Here is a 22,314-nt window from a genome sequence, read left to right on the forward strand (position 1 = left end):
TTGAATTAAGTTGCTGTCAACGATATTTTCAACGAAAATGAACTTACGACTAGTCAAAATGATGTCACAGATATTAGTAATGGTCTTTCCAGATAGTCAAACTTGGAGTTTAAATGTCATTTATGACCTTTCCATAAATGTACATCCCTCTTTGAATGAGCTATGGAAAAAAATCTCATATTAATAGAGCCTTTTAAAAAAAGATTTAAGATGAATCAATATGCCTCAATAAAAAAATATAAATCCTAATACAAAAAAAAATATATATATATAAATCTAAAGATTACAGGTCTATGACAACCTGGAGGGGGAAATTGAGGGAATGTTAGCTGTAAACAGTATATCTATGGTAAACAGTAGGTTAATGCGTTCTCATGCTAGCTCAGGCGGGCACAGTTGCACTTATTACGTTTAGTGAAGATGGCTGACAGTTTGTCGTTGAAGGAGTCAACTCTGGTCTATTTAGACAGAAGCGGTGGTCTTCAGAAACTGACCAAAGACTGCCAACAATTCAACGGTAAGGATAATGTGGGGGGGGAAATGGACTAGTAACGTAGCTTCCATATGAAAGCACGGTTAGCTAATTAAGCTATTTAAACTCTGCTAACTCTCCAGACCCCGCACACACAGAGGCTGTTTACAGGTTTTGCGTCACAGTGAATCCCTCTGATGTCATAGAGGTGGATCCAGAGCTGGGTGACTGTGTTCTACATGACCCCTCAAAGGCGACGGCATTATTTCAGTCTGTGAGAACACACTGAGCAAAGAGACATTTAATAAAAGCAAACTTCTGTAAATAACATTTGCCTAATTCCTCTTTTAGGTTTGCTTCCTCGCCATAAAGACACTTTCACTTGTTGAGAAAATACAAACAGAAAGTCAGGTGTGTAGAAAACTACATCAGGGGTGCTATTAATGATTAGTTTAATTATTTATTAATTAACGGAATATTGTATTATATTATATATGACTATGTAAGGAAGTAAAACTTTATGGATATGCCAAGGTGCCAGATAAATATTCTTTAATGCAATTTTTGAAGTATTTTGGATAAAAGCGTCTGCCAAATGACATGTAAAAAGTATTTACAAATCAGAAGCTGAAACCTGGAATTTCACATCAGTGACTCAATTATATTAATACTACTCAATTTAGCTGTCTTACTGATTGATAGTTGCAGCCCAACAATGTTAAGCCTGTATGTTATTAAGAGACATCGTTACACATCCAGATATCTGCACCTAAATGGACAGAATTATCTCCCAAATCTTCTAACTCTGTGTTGTCTGGCTGTTTCAAGGTGAATGTAATTCTGAAATTGACACACCTGCCTCCCTTCCCTGAGTATACACTGGACATTTGTAGTTTTCCTCAAGGATTTGGCCCCATGAGGCCCGTCTCCATGGAGGGCCTGGTCATTGCCATGACAAGGGTGACAAAATACACCCAGGGGGCCCTGTTTCTCTGCATTAATGAAGACTGCCCCAGCTCTACAGGTACTGCAGAGAGGATGCTCTATCACCTCTGAGACAGACTCACTTTGGTTTGTAGTAAAATGTATGTATACAGAATTTGTATACTGCAATGTGGTTACTATATCTTTAGGGTTCCACAACATACGAGTCCACGCACTGGGAGCCACCGAGTCAGCTACTGTGAGAAACAACTTCATGTGCAGGATCTGCAACTCTCAACTGAAAGAGGATGTGAAGTTCAGAGTCCTGGGAGGTGGTGACAGTTGACCATTACCACAAGTTGTGTCTGAGTAGAAATTTACAGAAACTGTGCTCATTTTCATATTCTGCATGCACTGTATGTCTTTGTGGAGACAGACAAACAACTTGTGGAGCTGATCCATGTCAAAGCACTGGACATTCTGAATGGACATCAGCAAAGCTCTTTCAGATACCAGTCTGTCACATTGTTTCTCAGAGGTAGGTTCACCTGCTCAAACACAGGCCATTCTTACACCCAGTGTCTCCTATTACTCCTATTCTCCAAAGTTAGCAGACAATCAAAGAAAACAAAGCGTATAGACTATTTCTGTAATAATCACAGCACGTGATATGGGTAGTGCAAGTGTTGCAGTTAGTCGAACAAAAGTGCAGTGGAGGTATTTATTACAACCTAAGCCCTTCAATGAGCCCATCTCCCTGAAGCGGAGAGGAGAGCATCGTCACAAGAGTCACTCAAGTGTTTTTTTAACTTTACACACTTAACTCTTTATTAGAGCTTCTAGACATCTATATTTACATTTAATATACTTTGTCATCTAAAGCTTTTGTTAAGTCTTGGCATTTGAAAAGTGACTTTATGACAGCAATGTTCTAGTTCCTTTGGTATATGAAGACTAAAGGAAAATGCCTGTCCAACCAAGACGACCCTGGTTCAAGTATGTCAGGATTCAGCTGTTCTGTTGAAGAGTCCTTGACCAGGCTTGACCAACCTCAAATACCGTTGTGTACCCGACTCTGTCCTGGGACACACTTGTCCTTTGTTTTTATAGCACCCAAAAATAGTTTATTTGACTAGGTTCAACCCTTTTTCGTGCAGATAGGTACTGTAGATTAACATCCACACATTTCTAAATGGTACTACTATTTGTTCAAAAATTATATTCTCATTCATTATGTGCTTGTAGTAGCTCATTTTGACACGGAGTCAGCTATATTAAGGCTTGTCATTAATTTTCTCTGGCTGCCTAAATGAGAATCATTTTGGAACACAAACTTAGTGGGGGAGAGTTCAAATAAACAGATCTTGGCTGCAGCCAGCCGCACACAGTACCTCCTGGAGGGATATTAAGTGTTTCTGTCCCCTCTAATAACATTGTTCAGTCAGTACACCCGAGAGTTTAGCAAATCTCAGCACCAGGATTAACATTTTCTGTTGACCCACTCCTATAGTGGAATTCAATACACGGGGTTCCTGTTACTAAACATATATGCTAATAACTGCAAGGAACACTCATTAGCTGGCTATGCAATGCGCACACAGAGAAATCTTTGTTCTTCGCTGTTTCTCTTGGCAGTGGTTTGTGGTGGCATGCATATGTTTCTTCAATAATCACCAGGCAGCAGAGAACAACCTCCTGAGTGCAATTGCTTTGTTTTCCTCCATTCACACAGATGAGCTGTGCAACTCGATGAGAATTGGTCGACTCTACCGGGTGTTAGGCATCCCTGCACATGTCCACCAGTGGCCCCAGATAACCTGCAGTGTAGAGGCAAATAATGTCCAGCTGTGGGAGCCAGAATGTAAGGCAATATGAATTCTGCTTCCGGTCTACCTGCACACTGATAACAGATACGCATCTGAACACTGACATATGACCCATGCGGAACAATTTTCATGTCTCATGTGCGTCATTACCGTAATTAAAATATCAAAATTCTACCTACAGATCCACATCAAGTCAGTATCAGATTCCAAGAGCTTCTAAAGGCTACAGCCTCTTCTCCCTGGAGGTTTCCTGCCATTGTAGCTCACTGCTTTGGGTTGGACTTTGCTCCTCCGGGCTTGTACAACACACTGAAGCTGAGTTTGTTGCTCAGCTTGGTGCAGACCAGAGCAGATGCAGAAGAAACATGTCATAACGTGGATCTCCTGGTTGTTGCCTCAGACATCCTCATTATAGACAGGTAAAGGACCATTGTGTAGTTTAGAGTCATGCAGCTTGGATAATAAAGTTTAACCCAACCTTGAAGAACATCCTAATACCAAATCTTCCTTTGTGTTTGTACTAGACTAATGGCATACAGCTTGGGTTTGGCATGTCGTGGAGTCAAGCATCAGGCCTCAGGGGAGATGTTTGCATCTCTGTCCCGGGATGAACATGGAGCCGGCACTGCCAACATTCATGCAGGTTCTGCCCTGCTCGCTACCGGGGGCATATGCATGTTGGGAGATCTCGGGTGTTACAAAAAAGACAGACTGGATTCTGTTCAGTCAGGTAAAGCACCAGAGTGACCCATAATTATGCATTAGGTAAAAAATAGAGGATTCTATCAGTATGACATTTTTTTTTAGTTCTGGAGAGCCGCACAGTGTCTGTGCTCATCCCAGGGAAGAAGTATGGTGAGGATGCTGATGAGCATCTCTCCTTCCCTGTCCAGTGCAGCTTCTGGGCCTTAACAGATCCATCTCAGAGGAGTGGGAGGACAGATTGTACCATACTAGGAACAGCAGTGAGTCCAGGCATTGCTATTTCATCACTCACATAAAACAAAGTCTGAAGCTGGACCAAAAGGCCTGATCAAAGATTTCTGCAGGAAATTAATATTGTCCAACGTTGGTGAAACCTAAGCTTGTATGAGCTATAAAAAAAAACCATGTTACGTTCAGCTCAGATGTTGTTAGTAGATTGCACAGGCAAACAGGAAATTGAGGCAATTTACGTTACTTCAGGGAAGTGCCCTGCCTAGAAAACATTACTTCACAGCAGAGCCCTTGAGAATAATTAATGCTTTGTACACTTCATTCATTCAGGGAGGAGGGAGACAATAAATTGTGTCACAGGGTTTCTTTGGCTTTCAGGTCACTTTTAGAACACATCAACAGATTACACTTTTGATTTGTGAGCAGGAAATGGGTCCCATTCCAGCTCAGCTGGCAGATACATTTGGCCTGGTCATTCAGTGCAAAGATAAGGTGGGAGAGCAGGTGCTGTTTGCCCAGACTGTCCACACCCTCCAACAGTCTGTAGAGCCTGGAAAACCCCTTTATCCATCCGGCAGGGAGTTTTCTCATCAAGACTACCAGGAGGTTAGCAATCATGCCTTTGCATTGCTTTTTGGTTTAAGTATAATGTCATTGTTCATTTGTTTACCTTAATTTGTTTTCTTCATGCTCTACCCTCCAGCTTTTAGCTCATGCACAAAGTTTGGAAGTGGAGCTCAGTCCTGGAGCAGAGAAAATAATCCATGGCTACTACATGGCCAGCCGCAGAGTCAGAGCACAGAGTCATGGTGTTAAGATGTCCGTGGCTTATGTCAAACTGCTGTAAGCATTCTACTGCATAACTGGCACGAGACGTTACTGTTCTAATCAGCAAAAATCAGCTTTTGGAGGTTTTATCTCAAACTGACACATTTTTACTCAGTTGTAGAGGATTACAGATTTTGAAATTAAGACTAGACTATAGACCACCACTAATGTATTTGTACAAAACAAATGGCAAACTCAGCTTACCAGCTTGGCTGCTTTACTTGGATATAAGCAGACAGTTTATTACTTATTGCTACATTTGGGTCAAAATACATAACATTATCAAGTGTCCTGTGTGTTTCAGTATGGTGAGCAGGCCTGGTCCCAGACAGAAAAAATTCAACTAACTAAACATTTATACAGTATAAAATGTTTCAAATCCAATCAACACACTAATTTCCGTTTGAATTTGAGTTATATGAATCACAACATTGGTTGATATCAGACAAAATCTTGATTTCAGAGCATTTTATCTTCTGCATTACACCCAGACTGGAAAAAACAATGTAATGTAATGTTACTTGTACCCACTAGATGGAGACATTGCACCCAGATTAGAGGCCATACAAACATGACAAATTTTCATTCAGTTGAGATATGTTTACAAAGTGTCTCACTTCTAGAGACATTTTGTGTAGAAATTAACCTTGGAAATTAAAGGTTTTGACAAGATTGCAGGATTAAAATGTCAAATCAAGTTTTAGGTCTCAGACATGTAAACTGTACTACTTTTAATTACCGTCCTACTGATATTTAAAATAGCCTACATTCAGAATTAATTATGCTTTGACTTGTAAATCTTGTTTGTCTCAAGGGTTTCTTTGGCCAAGGCTCACTGCAGGTTGTGTCTCAGAACGTGCGTACTGGAGGAAGACGCCGTCATTGCTGTGCTCCTCTGTGAAAACTCAGTCACTCTCAAACATGGTATTTAAAATACGGCCATTACTGCATATTAAAGATACATATGGTATAATCAGTTTCATTTAGTTTTTAAAATCCTAGTTGGGACTACTGTAAATAAGCAAAGAGGGCTCTCTTCCTGCCCTTTTCTTACAGGAGCCTCTGCTCTGATGATTCCACCTGAAGCAGTTTTTCCCTGTGACCTGGGAGATGTGGATTGTTTGCAGAGGAGAGATGTGGCCCTGGATACGCTCCACCAGGATATACTGCGCTTCATTTATGCCTTCGCTCCAGGAGCCGACAAATATGTCACAGAAGAGTAAAACCTCTCCCAAAGATTACAAAACACAGGTAAGCAGTACAAGACACTAAAGTATAGTTGTATTATTTTTATTTATTTACAGTTGTACACTCACTCAGTACAGACAAAGATGTAACACAGTGGTATAAGAGTTGCTGTCAATAGGTTAATAGCCACATACAGCTAAAAACAGTGATGTACATTGAAGCAAATCATTATGAAAAAAAATTGCAAATGAGTCTAGTATGATGAATCCATCAGCTCCAGGAACACTGTAAGAGACATGGAAAAGGCATTTAACAGACTGGAGAACAAATACATTATAATAGCTAATTTACCTAGTATGATGTGCAAACAAATCAGTGCAACATTTAAATTTTAATTACTTTTAATCTGTATGGGGTTGGCAATTACCTTTCATGACATTTCCTACAGCCGTCCGATTGGTTGACTGGCCAGCACCTTGCCAAAAACAATTACATATAGTCAATTTGTGCGACAGTTGATTGTGTAGTTTTACAACTTTGTCTTTAAGTTCAGTTAGTCACATTTTCATCAACCCATTTTTGGTCAGATGGGTAAACGGCAAAAAGATGAACTCATCATTGCTACTTAAATCAAAATAAACCTGCCAGGAGGCCAGTTTAAATGTAAAAAAGGGAGTACATTATATAACAAGCTTTACTTACCAGGAGGAAGATGAAGCCAGCACTTGTTTTTCTGCTCTTTTAGAGCTGCCTGCCCATCTGTTAAATATAAATTAATGTCAGTTCTAATATTTCCTTTAAACATGGGAAACCTTTGTTGGAACTGTATAAATTGCAGAGTATTGGACTGTTTTTTCAGGGTAAAACTAAGGTAGCAGCTGATAATTCAGTTGTCACAATTCTCACCACTGTGGTGTCTGATGGGTAAACGGCGAAAAGTGCAAACTCATCACTATTTCAGCTGCAAGAACTTCCAAAGCTCTTTTTGTTTTTTAGCTAAATCTTAAAATGTTTTTCGGATAGTTATTTATTTGAAAATTGTTTAATATGTTGCTCCAGCAGCAATTACGAATGGAAAAAAAGAACTCACCTCATGATCGACACAGGACTGAGGAATAATTAAGGAACATCTCCCATCATCACAGCTTTCTGAAGCAACTAAAAGGATAAAAAAAAAAAAACAGTTTGTTTACCTTGAAAACAAAAGTTAGTTAATTAGACCTGAATGGTCCTAGTATGCTGTTGGTTTCAGTTAGTCACAGTTTCACCACATTATTGTCTGATGGGTAAACGGCAAAAGTATGAACTCATCACAATTCCAGCAGCACAAACATACTGTAGATTAAAGTACTGCACAAACAAATGTCCAACACTCACCTTACGATCTACATGGGTAGATAAGAGTTGTAGTTTGCCTGATCCGACACCTGAAATTAAAACGATAACTGAATACATGTAGCCTTCAAATACATTAGGATTAGTTTAAATAATGATTACCAAAACATACCCTTACATTACTTCATCATGTGTGCCAACCATTGCCAAAATAAGCCACTGCCATATGCACTCCTAAAAAGGAAAGTAAAAATGTTTACATATTGACACATATTCCTGTCAATTATGTGTTCATACCATTGGACAATAACAGTTGAACAGTCTGTCACAGTAACTTCAAACATCATGGTTAATTACTCTCAGGAGCAGCATATTGATTTTCAGCTTGCATGTATAACATGTACTGAAGGAATAGTCAATATGGAGAGGGGCAAAATGACTGATCACCAGAAGGTAAGGGGGTGCAGTGTAACACAGCTTGGTAGCACGGATTACACTGCAGGTCTGAGGACGGGTTCAACAACAGGTCACGACCTCTGCCATGACCTTAAGTCCTCAGAAGACATCATGATGACTTTCCACCGCAAAATAATGGGAAAGGGCAATTCCCCAACCAGCCGCTCTACTACTGACCTCTGGACAAAACCAGATCTGGAGAGTGCAGGAGGAGGCCGAGTGACATGGGGGCGTTTGATCTGTCTACAACAGTGATTTATTGCATTACTTCTGGGATGGGACAAGTCTATTGAGATACACTGGAATCGAATTGATGGGTCAGACTATGCGTCAGTGGTGTGCACGGACATTTGGAAGAACGGGCGAAAATTAAAAGGGCACCTACAGCACACCACTAGTATACTTATAAAATGGGACATCCTTTAGAGGAGGGTTTCTCAAACCTGGTCCTGGGAACCCACCGCCCTGCATGTATTCGGTGTTCCCCTGATCCAAACGTTTCGCTAATCAGCAAGAGCTGTAGAAGTCTGATAACGATACATTTATCTGAATCAGGTGTGTTTGAGCAGGGGAAACATCGTAACATGCAGGGCATGATTAAGAAACACTGTTAAACTTTCCATCACAGAGATGGGCATTTTATTTACAATACTGAACATAATTTCCTCCAGGGACACCATTTAGGACACATGTAGGGACTTTCATGATAGACTTTTTGATTGGAAGGGCATCTTATAGGGTAATGTATAATAGCTCTCCATTGAAAGGCACTGTCCTCCTGAGAACGATCTTTTTTTTAAATTAATATTTATATTTCCCTTTAGAGGTCACATCGTTTGAATTTGAACCACTTTAGAGTAGGGCACTTTAAATTAGAATACACCAACTGGAAGTAAATATATTGTTTCAATGATTAACCAAATAAAGTGCCTTGATAGCAGAGCCTTCACTAAATGCCAGTTCTAAGTCACATGTACTCAAGTTAAACACGCTATGTACGTGACTCCCAATGCAGACAAATGAACGATACTGGAATTAAATACCGTATTTAACTAGCTTTACCATTCGGGTAATAAAGATAGCACCACAACGTATCGTTTCTTCAAAAAAGTACAACAAATCACTCGTAACACATGCTTCTACTGCACACGTGGCCGTGACGCTAACTAGCTTAATGCTAACCACACGTGTTCTGTGAGGGGAAAAACCCGAATGCGTCTGGAAGCTGCTTTAACAATTGCGACGTTTTTAAAGATACATAAATATGCAAACATCACGTTCCATCGTTGCCTACCTGCATCACAGAAGACAGCGATGATTCTAGAAGAAGCCATCGTTCAATAAAGAGACGTGGAGGGAGACACGACTGCTCTCCACCGACTCTGCGGGAAAAAGAGGGAGTGTTTCCGCCGGACCCGAAATCCCAACAGCCACTGCGGCGCAGAGCCACGCACTGCGTGAACTCACTGCAGTACACGAGACGCACAGCTGAGAGCTATTAATACAATTACCAGCGCCAACCACACACACACGCTTATATTACACCAAAAAACTCCCTGTAAATTAATCAATCAAATTTTATTATCAATTAGCCTTGTGAGGAATTACCTGTACTGTCAAATAGCCTAATTATTTTAATTCTCACAGCCTTCCTCACTCCCCACAAACTGTCAGTAATAAATATACGTATTATATAATATCATAAAATGTTGTGGTTAGCCATGTGCATTTTATCATTTTTATTCTAAAAAGATGCATAATAAAATCAAATATATTATTAGAAAATAAAATTGCATTATAAAATGATATATATTGGTTCAACCGCGGTTTTTAAAGTTTACTCTGCAGTGCTCATATTCAGAGTTTATACACCATACCTTATCTAATACAGATCATATTTATTATTTGCTCTCTCAATTTAGACAATATTGAATTTTAAACTGTATTATTTTTTTAATACATAGGCTACATGTAGCCCAACCAAACAAATGCGACACTAAAAGCTCTAAAAAGTAATTTTTGCTGTGAATTAATTCTAAATAAATATCACTATATAAAATCTTTAAAAAGAAAATTAAGACACATAATACATCCATACAACTATAATGATAGTTTAAATAACTTAAATGTAACTACTTTATTTAGCTTCAGGTTTAATTGATTATGGGACTTTTTTTAATATAGCTTTTATTTAACAAAAAAAAAACCTTAAGGACTCTCCTCTTCTTTCACCGACGTCATTTATTCACAAACACATTTACAGCCATGCATGAAAAAAAAAGAAAATACGGAGGAACGTGAGATGAAGAGTCTCCCATTGTAGACTCTCCCTGACAGAACACTTCACATGACGGATGTTCACGTATTCACACATGCATTTAGTGCAAATGTTTCAACTCAAAGTGCGGCACCTCAAGCATGACGGACTCGTTAGCCCCGTGGAATTTCTACACTTAAACTTATAACATGTACGGAGCTGCTGCTGCTGCACACCAACAACACACAAGAGCCAACAACTTTGTACATTAAAATTAATATATTAATTTACAATGTGTCCCTATATAACGGCAGAGGTTCTGTACAGGTGTAAGACAACCTTCTGCTGCGTAAACAACAGTCAAAGGAGCATGAACTCATGCACAGATGTGATGATGAAGTGATGATGATTTTTCTTCCCCTACAAATGAGTGAATCCTTGTTACTGGGACGAGGACTTGGACGAGGACTTGGACGAGGACGGGCCTTGGTTCTCAGACTCTGAAGCGTTCGAGGTGTTCAAGAACTGTCCGGACGCGCCCACGTACAGCCTGGACCGCATTGGCCATTTCTGAAAAGACATGATTATATTTGTTAATATATATCATTTTAAATAAAATAGAATAAAATAAAAGCCTCCACCACACAAAGGCCTGGATGAGGATGACGTTTTATTCACTGGAAAAATACATCTTTTTTAAATTCATTTTGACTTGTGCAGAGACAAACACTTATTATTAATATTATCATCATTATTATTAGGGCCCAAACACGAATTCGAATTGTTTTTCTTCAGATTATTGTGAATATTATAATTCTGTGGCTTTGCGGTCATTTTTGAGGAGGTTAACATGCATATCACCGGTTGTTATTAATATTATTATTATTATCGTTATTATCGTTATTATTATTGTCAGCACTGACCTTGACTGGGTGCAGGTATCCGTCACCTTTGAGTGAGTTTAACGCCTCTGTTTGTTTTGTGCTCTCTCCCTCCTCCGCGCCTTCCTCCTGCAGTGTTCGAGTCAAATGGGCAATGTAAGTGGTGGCCAGTATCAACACGTCGAGTTTGGACAGCTTGGTGTCCGGCGGCACCGACGGCAAAGTCCTCTGTAGCTCCAGGAAGGCGGTGCGCAGCGTCTGCACGCGGCTCCGCTCCCGCGCCGCGTTCGCCGCCGCCGGGCGTCCTCTTCCGCCGAGCCCGGCGCTCTGCAGCAGCCGGGCCCGCTGCAGCTCCCGCCGACGGCCGTCCGGGCTTGGGCTGGAGCTGGGGCTGGACGCGGGACTGTCGTCCGCCACCGTCCCAGAACAAGAGCCGCCGTCCATTCGCAGCGTCTGTCTTCCAACCATCAGTATATAATCACAGACCTGAGGATTGATTTTGACTACAGTTTAACCAGCATGAATGTTAGAGACATTTTATTTATTTTAAGTGTTATTTTATCTTTAAATTACACTGTATTCATTATTTATTCAACCATAACTCACGTTCTTGTGAGTAAAATGTCATATATTGCTGCTGAGTGCTTCAAATTAAACAGTTCCTAAAGTCGACTCTGCAGCTCATTCCTCATAAACTGACAGAAGAGACATGTGTCCACACACTGGCTCAGAGACATGTGTCCACACACACTGACTCAGAGACATGTCAGTGGACCTGCAGCACATCCAGTCCCTGCCAGACTTCGTGCCACACGAACAAACTCTTTTCTGTTTGGTGCGTAATAAAGTGGAGTTTACCTTTGCTGCTTCTCAGAGGCGAGAAACGACATGAAGGCGATCCGGAGAAAGCGTCACAGCGCTGAGAATGTCCTCCTCAATGTGGGACACTGTCTCCCAGTCGACGTACGCGTTATCCTTATAAAGAGGTCTGCAGGAAAGGTGCGCAGCAGTTCCCTTTACGCGCATCCAACGCTTCACCTGTGTGCGTAAAAGTCTCAAGAGCTCTTAATTTATTGGGTACACATGTATTTCACTGCGACGTAATTAATCACTCGCCGTGCAGCGACACTTCCTCACACACACACACACACACACACACAGTCAGTGGTGAACACCGCTCTTTTCCCTTTCCTGACTTATTTCAGTGTGAGGGTCGTTTTCAACGCCAGAGGCACAACTCTCCTTTCCTTGATACGCGCTGGGTCACATCCACACTCTAATTGGCTACGAACCTGACACTGTATTTTTGTAAGCCTATCATAAAGTAGCAACGGGGAAGAAAATTGAGTCAAAATCACCTCAAAAACGTGCTCGTCATGGTCAAGAATAAAGGCAGCGGTCTATCAAAACGCCATTTGCAGCCGCGCGTAAAGCCACGCTGACAAGTGTAAGGCGATATGCAAAACACGGGACTAATTGCCAGCGTCTGTTGAATCGCGAGCTCATTGGAGCGACTAATAAATAAACTCCAGCTCTGCAATCAACAGGCAGGCAACTGAGGAAATTCTTGAGAGACTCATAAATTAATCACTCTGATTTTCAAGTCTCCAAACAGGAGATGTCGGCAAATTAATGAAAGGAATTATTCATAATATGTATATCCTCATGACTGTTCTTAATAAACATTGTTTTTGTAAGGACGGAGCACCGGGTTTTTGCTCGCAGCCACTAATTATGAGGTGAAGTAAAAGGAGGTTAAGTAAGCTTGCTCCTCTTAAGTACCCTGATGCATCTTTTCTGGAGTCACACACACCCACGTGCCTCCTCAACTTGAATCCAAACATTTAGAAACAGCAGTGATCATAAGTGCAGCCGTTTACTGTGAAAGATGAACTGAATTTGCTTTGGATAACTTTGGAGAAAGTGATCATTCAGTCATTGTGCCACTCTCAATCTCATGGATCAGTCATTTGCTGACATGCACCACAGCTTACATACACACACTTTATCCACAAGAAATAAACCGGCTGTGAAAGTGTTTCATATTTTTTACAATAATTCCAGACTTGTTGATTTACATTCACAGCAAAATTCAAACATTTATACTTTATATTAATTTGCAATTTATCAGTCGAACAAGTATGACTATCGGAAAGAGCATAATATTGTTTGAATATTCTTTGGGAGAATCCATTGTAACTCTAGTATGTGTCACAAGAATCTAAGTATTTCTCATTAATGTTACAATTTTGAATACAAATGCACCAAATCCACTCTCAGTCTTGTGGATCAGTCATATGCTGAAGACGCACACTTTATACACACAAATATCACAAGAAATGAAGCAGCTGTGAAAGTGTTTCACATGTTTTACAATAATTTAAGAAAATTCAAACATTTATACTATATTCATTTGCAATTTATCAGTCATTTTAGGAAACAAGAATGACAATAACTATGAAAGAGGATAATAATGTTTGATTTTAAAGAGCTAAATGAGATTTATCACACAGCTTCATATGAAGTGAATATAATTTATACAGATCAGCAGTGTTTGTGTCCAAGACGTGAAAATAAAGATCCTGGCAGTGTGTGTGGAGAACTCATCAAACCCTTCAGACCCACAGTCACATCCATGTGAAGTCCATTTACTGTATAGGAATCCATAATATTTTAGCTTTATTTTTAGCTTTATGTATATATATATATACATATATATGTATATATATACATATATATACATATATATTAGAGATCAGATAAAACACACAAAATAGGCATTATCAGATCATGAGATACAGCAAATACAACATCATACAAACATCATATTTTTAAAAATAAATAAAACTGCTGGATCAAGAAAACATGATGAGCTTTCTTTGTTGTCAGTTGGGAACACACGGTGACAGAAAACAACAAATATTGTAACGTGTCTTTATTTTTTGGGGGGAAGTGAAGCAAGACTCTGAATCAAACTGCACCAAAGTAAACAACAAAACCATAGTGAGTGAGTCATAAAATAATGTGAACTCACATTTTTTCTAACCGAGATCTGTGTGAAACGCACAGCGGAGCGATGGCTGTGGCTTCTTCCACCGCTGCACGGCTGTGGACGTGAGACCCTGAACCAGGTTCAAGTCGTCTGGAATATCAACAAAAAGCCAGAATAAAACAAACAAGTTCAGCCGGCGTCATGGATTTATGAATAATGGATACATAACAGAAAATACATTTTAGTATATGTTACAAGAATGTAAGATTTTTGCACAGAAAACAAATGATATTAATAGAAAGACAATAAAAATTGTGTGACTTACTTGTTAAAGGATAAGGGATCAACGCGCCAGTGTTATTTCTTTTCATCTTGGCCTCTTTGGATGCCTTCCAGTTAATAAGGAATTGTCTGGTTAACTCATTAATTTCCCTCCCATCGAGAACCTCTGCGAGAAAAAAGTATGTACAGGGGAAAAATTTGAATTACTTGAATATAAATGAGTACATAAGCGTGGAAAAGTCAAAGGAAGAAACGTTACCGAGACTCTTGCACGCAGTAATCAGTCGGTCTCTGTACTTTGGAGTTCTACACGCAGGATTTCCTCTCAGATCCATGTGCAGCAGCTGAGGCCAGAGGCCAAACACATCCTCTAACTCCTGGAAAGTGCACAAATGTTTTTAATGACAAATCTTTATGATCTGATAATAACTAATAATCCGAGACCAAAACATCAGAACAACGTCCTGAAGACATGGCACGGAGGTTAAATGGTAATGTGAAGTACAGGGACCAGTGGAAAGTGCATAAACAACACATCAGTCTATTTTAATAAACAGTGTCGCCGGTGTCATGTAACTACAAGTTTCCTCCTGGGGCGCTGTGAGGCTGGCTCCTTGAGCGAGTTGCCTGCAGTTGTATGTTTATCTAAAGGCACATTAATCCAAGCCTGGAAATATGAATACTCTCTGGACACGCTCTGATTGTTCATTGCCTTCCTGTCTTGGCCAAAGCGCTTCCACTTTTCCAGCTCGTGCTGCAATCAGCTCAGAGGGGACCCCAGAGCACCCGCGAGCTCCCAGGCTTTGATAAATGAACGTGTCAGGGCCGTCACTCACACGGCCCTCACCGAAGAGCGGCCCTGGCCCCAAATTGCCCCCCACGCGGGGGTGCGGAGAACAGCAGAGGCAGGATACACACACTGACCGCGGCTGGCCGACTCTCTCTCCTGGACTAATGATGGGCCAGTTATGAACCTGTATTTGACCAGGGCTTCGATTCCCCTGTCCTCTCCGCCCCTGCACAGGGCTAACAGGCCTCCCGAAGATGCTCCCCCATTTGTCACCCGGGGCTGACTGCCTGTCATAATCTATTTTAAAAATCCATAACGTTTCCACTGGATTCTGACCGAGCGGACGGATCCTTCGGAGTGCTGTCTTTGCAGAATCAATAGTGGCAGATGGGGGGGTTGTATAAATTATAGGGAGATATCTGTGAGGAAAGTGACACTTGAACAACAATTACCTGCGTCAACGTCCTCAAAAAGAAAATCGTTTGTGCTGAGAGAGGAGCTGAACCTAAAATCCTGGAATTCTCAACAGAATGATTAGAAGAGTTGTACAAAGATTTTTCAAATGATAAAATATACATTGGAAATTTGACTGGATTTTTCAATTTTGAGATGTTTAACTTTGAGGTGTTTTGCTCTTGAAAATGAACACTTATGAGTTGTTTTGTTGTTGTTGTTGTGGATGTAATCAGAGGTGTAGATGGCATGGTTAAGTTGCGTTGCCACAGCATAGTACCTGGTACTTTTTTAGGCGAGGTTCCACGCAAGCTGAGGCGATACAATGCTATAATGCCGTGCACCGATTGGTCAGAGTGCCGTCACAGGAAGAGACGTCCGACACAAGAATCAAGCCGAACAATGCAGAAACTGCAGAATAGTTCAAAAGACTTAACAATCCTAAAAAACGTGGATTCATCTCCAACAATTACCAGGGAGATGTCTAAAATCTCAATATTTAACACAGGAGTCTGGTGTATTTAGCGACAGCACTGCTAATGATTCAGTTATACTGAAAACAACTGCTTTACAAGTCACTGGCCACTCCTTTGTGAGTTTGTGTCACGTGTCACAGCAGTTTCATGCAGCCGTGCAGTGATGACTCCGCCCACGTTGAGCAGGTACTCTTTTTGTAGTGAAAAACCAGCCTGAACCGTGCCATGCCGAGGCGAGTCGAGGCGAGCTAGGACCATAGTGGAAAAGGGCCATAATATTCTTTGAGTTTAAGTTAAGGGCAAATAACTAAGAATAAGAAGTATAATTCTTCTCATTGCTCCTTTCCAATTGTGAAACGTAATTATGGATTTTGTGTAACATTGTGCTGTATTGTACTCGACACTTCCATGAGAGGAACAAAATAAAAAAACAAGCAGGTCATTTTTCAAAAGAAGTGAGGGTGCATAAATCATATCTCTGCCTCAGATGAATCTCGCGGTGGTTTAAGGTATCATTCTGAGGATTCTAAAGCCAGAGAGAGAGGGGAAAAAAATCAGCCTCCCAAGGAAAAAAGGAGAAACTTGTGCTTGTTTAAAGCTGTCAGCGGGTAAACGTCTCCGGGGAATGACTGGTTGATTTGTTGAATAATTCTGACCCTGTGCGAAGTCGTGCAGACTGGGAACCGAGGGGCAGGATTTGCAGGGATTTGGTTCTTTAGAACCCTGTTCTACATATGATTTCACACACCGCTGCAGAACAATATTAACCACGACTTCATCAACCTAGTGTGCCGACTTACTTTGACTCAACATCTGTCGACATAGGAGGCCTACTCCCCCGAATAACACGGAGTATTTTAACCATATTTACCTCCGTATTGTGCAATTTATTGTCCGCAGCAGAAAAATGCTGAAGGTCCTGCAGCACGGCCAGGTCCCTGACGTCATCGATGTTGTTGTTATTGATATTCAGGACACACAGGGACTTCTGCGCGGTTGAAATCACGCTTTAGTTTCACATACAGTCAATAATACTAAGACAGAACATTCATAACATAAATAAACATGACACACAAAGAAATCCCGAGAGCGAGGGTGTGCAGGCGGAGAGAAATATGTTGTGTGATCAAACGTTAACGCCTAAAACATGTCACACAAAACCTTAAAATCAAGGAATAAAAACGAAAACACCACCATGTGAGCTTCACGGCACAATTCTCATCTTTCTTTCTTTTGGTTTTTGGTCCATTTCCATTCCCATTTGCTCCCTTTCATGCCTGCATTAGTATGAGACCGAGTGCAAATCACACTTGAGATAGTGTTGTTGCTAAATATTCATCTTGGTTTGAAGTTCTCTAACGGCGCAAGCTGCGACTCCTTAAATTTGCACAGCAATTTCTTTAATTACCCAAACAAACAAGAAGCTGAGACGTTTGGTGTGTGTTTATCCACGGGCCCAGTAAATATACACCTTTACCGATTTGTGCGAGCAGAGAGAGCAACAGAGGTCTCTTTGACATCATCAAACCCCCAGCACAATATCGCTTTTACACGGATCACTCGTCTGTGGGAAATCTGAGATTTGGATGTGATAACCTACCGGCTTGATTCACCACCACACACACACACATGTCCTTTCTGTATTAAGTATCAGATGAATTGAAAAGGAGTGTGTAGGAACTTTCTTTTCTTGTGCTATATTTGCACTGAATAGTGTAAAAAAATAGGTCATACAGCGAGTGAGAGGAGAGTCCTGGGGTCAAAGAGCAACTTCTCCCCTGGTGCCAGCCTCTGATTCTCCAGATGAAGCTCCTGGAGTTCACCGAGCTGCTCCAAACCCTCCACCACCGCGATCCTGTTTCCACCGAGATACCTGCAGACCAGAGGTGGAAAGAAAGAGTACTGAGATATTCTACTCAAGTAAAAGTACACTATTTTGATCATATTTTACTTAAGTACAAGTAAAAGTACTGGTCTAAAAATTTACTCAAGTTAAAGTTAAAAAAAAAGTAGCTTGTTCAAAATGTACTCAGAGTAAAAGTTACTTAATTACTTTTTGAACAAGGTTAGGGTTCTTTTTTGTGTTGTGCAAAAAGGACAAGGGGACACAAATCTCACAAATTAAAGAACTAACAAAAATATGTAAACACAAAATGTCAACATGGGTCAAAGGTCATAAATGTCACTCACTCAGGGACCTTAATTATTAATTAACGTCAATTCACCTGTCCTCATCATTCACCTGTCTGTCCTCATCATTCACTTGTCCTCACCTGTGCTCATCATTCACCTGTCTGTCTGTCCTCACCATTCACCTGTCTGTTCTCATCATTCACCGGTCTGTCCTCATCATTCATTCACCTGTCCTCATCATTCACTTGTCCTCACCTGTCTCCATCATTCACCTGTCTGTCTTCATCATTCACACAAAAAAACCTACATAATTACAGTAACGAGAGTAAATGTAATTCATGACTTTCAGATACACGCAATATTTCCACAACAGTGAGTCAAAGGTGTCCACTCACAGTTTGGAGAGCATCTGCAGGTTGGAGAGATTCTCCACACGGGTGATGTTGTTATTTTGCATGTAAAGATGCGTGAGGTTGGAGGCAAAGCCGAGGTTACAGATCTGCGTGATGTGATTGTCGTACAGGTAAAGCACGGTGAGGTTCCTGCACATGGAGATATCACCCTGAAAATGAAGTAGAACATGAGAGAGAAAAACATGCAAGAAAAAACAGAGACACTTTAATGTCACACATACTTACAATGTCTTCGATGTTCTTGTTGGAGAAGTGAAGGTGTGTAAGTGTCCTGAGGAACTCTGCGTAAGAGAGGCCTCTTTTCTTTCTGAGGCGGTTTACGGATTTAGCAATCAGATCTGCGTTCAGACACGCCATGGTGCTACGTCACGCACTCACAAGCAGAGGTGGAAAGTAATGAGTTACATTTACTCACGTTACTGTAGGTTTTTTGTGTGCTTGTACAAATGACTATAAAGTTAAAATTGTTGCAATTTTACTTTTACTTAAGTATGTCTTTTAATGATGAGGACAGGTGAATGAATGAGGACAGGTGAATGAATGAGGACAGGTGAATTGGCGTTAATTAAGGTCCCTGAATGAGTGACATTTGTGACCTTTGACCCATGTTGACTGATACATTATGTGTTTACATATTTTATTTTGTCAGCAGTTTAATTTGCAAAGGTTTGCCTTTAATTAAAAACAATTAATGTGAGATGTGTGCCCACTTGCACGACACAAGAAAGAACCCCAACCTTGTTAAAAAAGTAACTAAGTAACTTTAATTAATTGAACTTGAGTGCATTTTTAGACCAGTACTTTTACTTGTACTTCAGTAAAATAGTGGAACTTTTACTTGAGTAGAATATCTCCGTACTCTTTCTTTCCACCTCTGCTCACAAGTGATGCTTCAGAGAGGATCCAGTGGTTATCATAACTGTCTGTGAGGGGGGAGGAGAAAAACATGAACGTGTGTGAGCTTAACAGGCCTCAATAATGTCACTGTGATCTGATTAACCTTGTAAAAATTCTGAAAACCTCACGGTCAATTCACAATTAGAGGATAATTGATGAGAAAACATCACTGTTTTTCAGGAAATTTGCTAATAGGCCCGAGGACGAGTGACCGCTCAATTTGTGTTGTAATGAGAGCGGTCAATTCCCTCAAGAGTCTGAGCACTGCAGCTCCCACCACTCTGCTTTATTCAATACACATGGGGATTATATATATATCTATATGTTTGAACTGACATTGAGAATTTAAATGTTACACTTTTATCTTTCTTTTTACACGTCCCATAGTGTATACTGAAGATCAGCTGGGCCAAAATTTTAAAAAATTACATAAAAACAATAAGAGAACTGTACGTTAACAGAATCTGAGGCAGTAGCAAAATATGTTGCTCATTCTGTCCTTTGCACATGTCAAAATGCATAATTCCCTCAACAACAGTGGACGTTGGGATTGACAAAAAAATAAATAAAACTGACAATAAAATTTGACGTCAAAGTCACTTCCTTCAAAGAAAATAAAAGCCCTACACTGCCCTAAATCTACTTGGTGTGAAAAATCTAATAAATAAAAAAAAGGATTGTCAAACTTAATCTGACTCTGTAATAAAATATAAATGAAACAAACACAGAAGCATCGTAATGATTTTTTGTTTATTCTAAATTTGACCAAGGCCCTTTAACTCAGGTGCAACTCAAAGTACATAAAATTCACGTATCTGTACTTTACTTTATTTACATTTCTTGCAACTTTTACTTCTACTCCACTACACTCTAACTATTTTTGTTACTCATTACTACCAAATAAAATCAGAAGAAGAAAAAGAAGAGTTGGTATTATGGTCTGTATTTATATAGAGCTTTTTGTCTCGATGAGTTGCTTTACACTACAGTTTTCACCCATTCACATGCTGCAACATGGGGTTAAGTGTCTTGCTCAAGTGTATTGGCCTTCCAATTGAAAGACAGCTCGCTCTACCTCTGAACTGAAGTATACACTTATATCAGAAAATTACCTTTTTAATACTTAAGTACAGTAAATGTCGTACACTGTACTTAAGTATTTTTATATGTGTTAAAGTCACATATAAAAATGTGACTTTAACTTCTACAAAATCATTTTCTAGTAACTTACTTGTACCTTTACTCAAGTGTCCATTTAAGGCCCTTTATACAAGACTGTTATTATTGTTGGTGTTGTGACAGCAGCTTTTTCCCAAATTTGAGCTCAAAGCATGAGGTCGAGGTTATGGACACAAAAGACATTGATCAATAAGTATAGACAGAAGTGAACTCTTAAATCCCCAAAGACTCATTCTGTCTTTTCTCTGGAGACTCTTGAAAAGCACTTTATCACTGTCAGGTACTGCAGAAGGACATGGTCTTCATCTAAATGGCAATAGTGTTAGTGATGGTGATGATGGTGATAAATGAAGACGACATGGAAAAAAGATGAGATTTAAGTGTGTCCCTGCGTCTCTGTTTAAGCAAACCTACTTCAAAATATCAATTAAACTCAATTAAACATAACTTACGTATCGATGGTAGATTATGAAACGGTTTCCACGTCGCAGTAAAGCTGTTTTTGTTTGAGGGCACCGCCGACACTGTTACCACGGAAACCACGGCAGCGCGTGCGTGACACCGGAAGTCATGGGTCACAGAAGAAAGCGGAAGTGAGCTAGTTAGTTAGCTCAATCAACGGTTACTGAATTAAACATTTAACATATGTTTAATCTTCTGCTATTATTATTATTATTCATTTTAAAAAAATTAAAAAGCGGAGTGTAATAATGTTTCTAAGAATGTAAAGTAAAAAATTTGTTTTGGTCTCCATTAATATTCAGTGAGGAAAAACCTTCAGGAAAAAAGAACTGTGAGAAATGCTGGTGTTAGATATCCACATTCAGTAGAAAATAATAAAAAGACATGGAATAATTAAACTAAACCTAAAAACTAAAATCGTATGCGCTGCATTTTCACAGTGTTTTTTCCCCTTAATTTTTTACTGTATTGTTTCTTGTATTACACTGTTTGTTGTAATTGTTTCTATGTTTTTATTATATCTGGGACTACGGATGGAAAGTTGGCATTGAGCTAAATCCAGCATATTTACGTAGCTACATATATATATATATATATATATATATATATATATATATATATATATATATATATATATATATATATATATACTTATATATACACATAATTATGTTAAAAATCAAACTATATTTACAAATTCAACAAGAATATTACAAACTATTCTGTGGTGAAACTGAAATATTCCAAATAACAAACACAAAGGTTGCTTGTATGATGCTCATATCACACTTTGTACTGTGCATATTTCCTTCTCTTTCATGCAGCTATGATGGCCCTTCATCCAAGCTCATATAGTGTCTGACCTCCCAGGGAAAACACAGCATGTCAGGACCACCGCAAAACACTCGTCTGCTGGTGACCCCCTGCTTTGTTAATCTACATCATGCCATGACCTGAGCTTCCTGTGAGGGAGTGGACGTCGTTGCTGCCACTTATGCAGAACCACATGGCTGAGAGGAAGTGCAGCACCTCCAGGATTCCACGCACCTAACAACGACACACTGAACTCTCCTCAGAGCCAAACTAAACATCAGTGGAGTCATTTGATCTTATAGGGTCTTAATACCAAGAAGC

The 22,314-nt window shown here is 39.9% G+C and overlaps 3 protein-coding genes and 1 long non-coding RNA gene across 6 annotated transcripts; 1 reads left to right on the forward strand and 3 right to left on the reverse strand.

Annotated features, from left to right (window-relative positions):
• Window positions 1-300: 300 nt before the first annotated feature.
• On the forward strand, window positions 301-11,377 carry mcmdc2 (minichromosome maintenance domain containing 2). The gene is made up of 15 exons (XM_044038907.1): window positions 301-517; window positions 616-746; window positions 824-883; window positions 1,301-1,496; window positions 1,606-1,728; window positions 1,833-1,934; window positions 3,129-3,257; window positions 3,404-3,641; window positions 3,747-3,952; window positions 4,030-4,187; window positions 4,585-4,764; window positions 4,862-5,001; window positions 5,801-5,910; window positions 6,043-6,237; window positions 11,239-11,377. Exons 1-14 carry the CDS (start codon window positions 421-423, stop codon window positions 6,207-6,209), a joined length of 2,037 nt encoding a protein of 678 aa, XP_043894842.1. The 5' UTR covers window positions 301-420; the 3' UTR covers window positions 6,210-6,237; window positions 11,239-11,377.
• LOC122777614 lies at window positions 6,261-9,442 on the reverse strand. 2 transcript variants are annotated; one of them, XR_006361345.1, is made up of 7 exons: window positions 9,260-9,442; window positions 7,688-7,743; window positions 7,552-7,601; window positions 7,265-7,332; window positions 6,877-6,933; window positions 6,602-6,649; window positions 6,261-6,459 (listed from the first exon to the last, which is right to left on the reverse strand). It is a non-coding gene; the product is annotated as an uncharacterized LOC122777614 (long non-coding RNA). The 2 variants fall into 2 exon arrangements; XR_006361344.1 differs by having other exon boundaries at window positions 7,682-7,743; window positions 9,260-9,440.
• LOC122777605 (transcription factor 24-like) lies at window positions 10,203-13,831 on the reverse strand. Its single transcript, XM_044038938.1, has 3 exons — window positions 11,962-13,831; window positions 11,146-11,589; window positions 10,203-10,792 (listed from the first exon to the last, which is right to left on the reverse strand). The coding sequence occupies exons 2-3, from the start codon at window positions 11,569-11,571 to the stop codon at window positions 10,664-10,666; spliced, it is 555 nt and encodes a 184-aa protein (XP_043894873.1). The 5' UTR covers window positions 11,572-11,589; window positions 11,962-13,831; the 3' UTR covers window positions 10,203-10,663.
• A 192-nt stretch (window positions 13,832-14,023) lies between these two features.
• Window positions 14,024-19,164, reverse strand: ppp1r42 (protein phosphatase 1, regulatory subunit 42). Of its 2 annotated transcripts, XM_044038919.1 has the most exons (7): window positions 18,868-19,164; window positions 18,625-18,791; window positions 17,831-17,969; window positions 16,968-17,084; window positions 14,637-14,754; window positions 14,421-14,543; window positions 14,024-14,245 (listed from the first exon to the last, which is right to left on the reverse strand). In XM_044038919.1, exons 1-7 carry the CDS (start codon window positions 18,997-18,999, stop codon window positions 14,145-14,147), a joined length of 897 nt encoding a protein of 298 aa, XP_043894854.1. In that variant the 5' UTR covers window positions 19,000-19,164; the 3' UTR covers window positions 14,024-14,144. The 2 variants fall into 2 exon arrangements, with proteins under 2 accessions (XP_043894854.1, XP_043894862.1); XM_044038927.1 differs by lacking the exon at window positions 16,968-17,084.
• Window positions 19,165-22,314: the final 3,150 nt, after the last annotated feature.

This window comes from Solea senegalensis, linkage group LG1, assembly GCF_019176455.1.
Source record: "Solea senegalensis isolate Sse05_10M linkage group LG1, IFAPA_SoseM_1, whole genome shotgun sequence".
Lineage (NCBI taxonomy): Eukaryota > Metazoa > Chordata > Actinopteri > Pleuronectiformes > Soleidae > Solea > Solea senegalensis.

Bases quoted from the DNA above. Each gene is read 5' to 3' on its own strand.
- ppp1r42 (XM_044038919.1), bottom strand. From the start codon at position 18,999: ATGGCGTGTCTGAACGCAGATCTGATTGCTAAATCCGTAAACCGCCTC. The intron at 14,755-16,967 runs GTAAATATGGTT...TGCACTTTCCAG, and splicing joins ATAAATTGCACAATACGGAG to GAGTTAGAGGATGTGTTTGG. The intron at 14,246-14,420 runs GTAAGTCACACA...TTGATATTCCAG, and splicing joins GATCCCTTATCCTTTAACAA to ACGACTTGAACCTGGTTCAG.
- mcmdc2 (XM_044038907.1), top strand. From the start codon at position 421: ATGGCTGACAGTTTGTCGTTGAAGGAGTCAACTCTGGTCTATTTAGAC. The intron at 747-823 runs GTGAGAACACAC...TTCCTCTTTTAG, and splicing joins CGACGGCATTATTTCAGTCT to GTTTGCTTCCTCGCCATAAA. The intron at 4,188-4,584 runs GTGAGTCCAGGC...ATTTGTGAGCAG, and splicing joins GTACCATACTAGGAACAGCA to GAAATGGGTCCCATTCCAGC.
- LOC122777605 (XM_044038938.1), bottom strand. From the start codon at position 11,571: ATGGTTGGAAGACAGACGCTGCGAATGGACGGCGGCTCTTGTTCTGGG. The intron at 10,793-11,145 runs GTCAGTGCTGAC...ATGTCTTTTCAG, and splicing joins GATACCTGCACCCAGTCAAG to AAATGGCCAATGCGGTCCAG.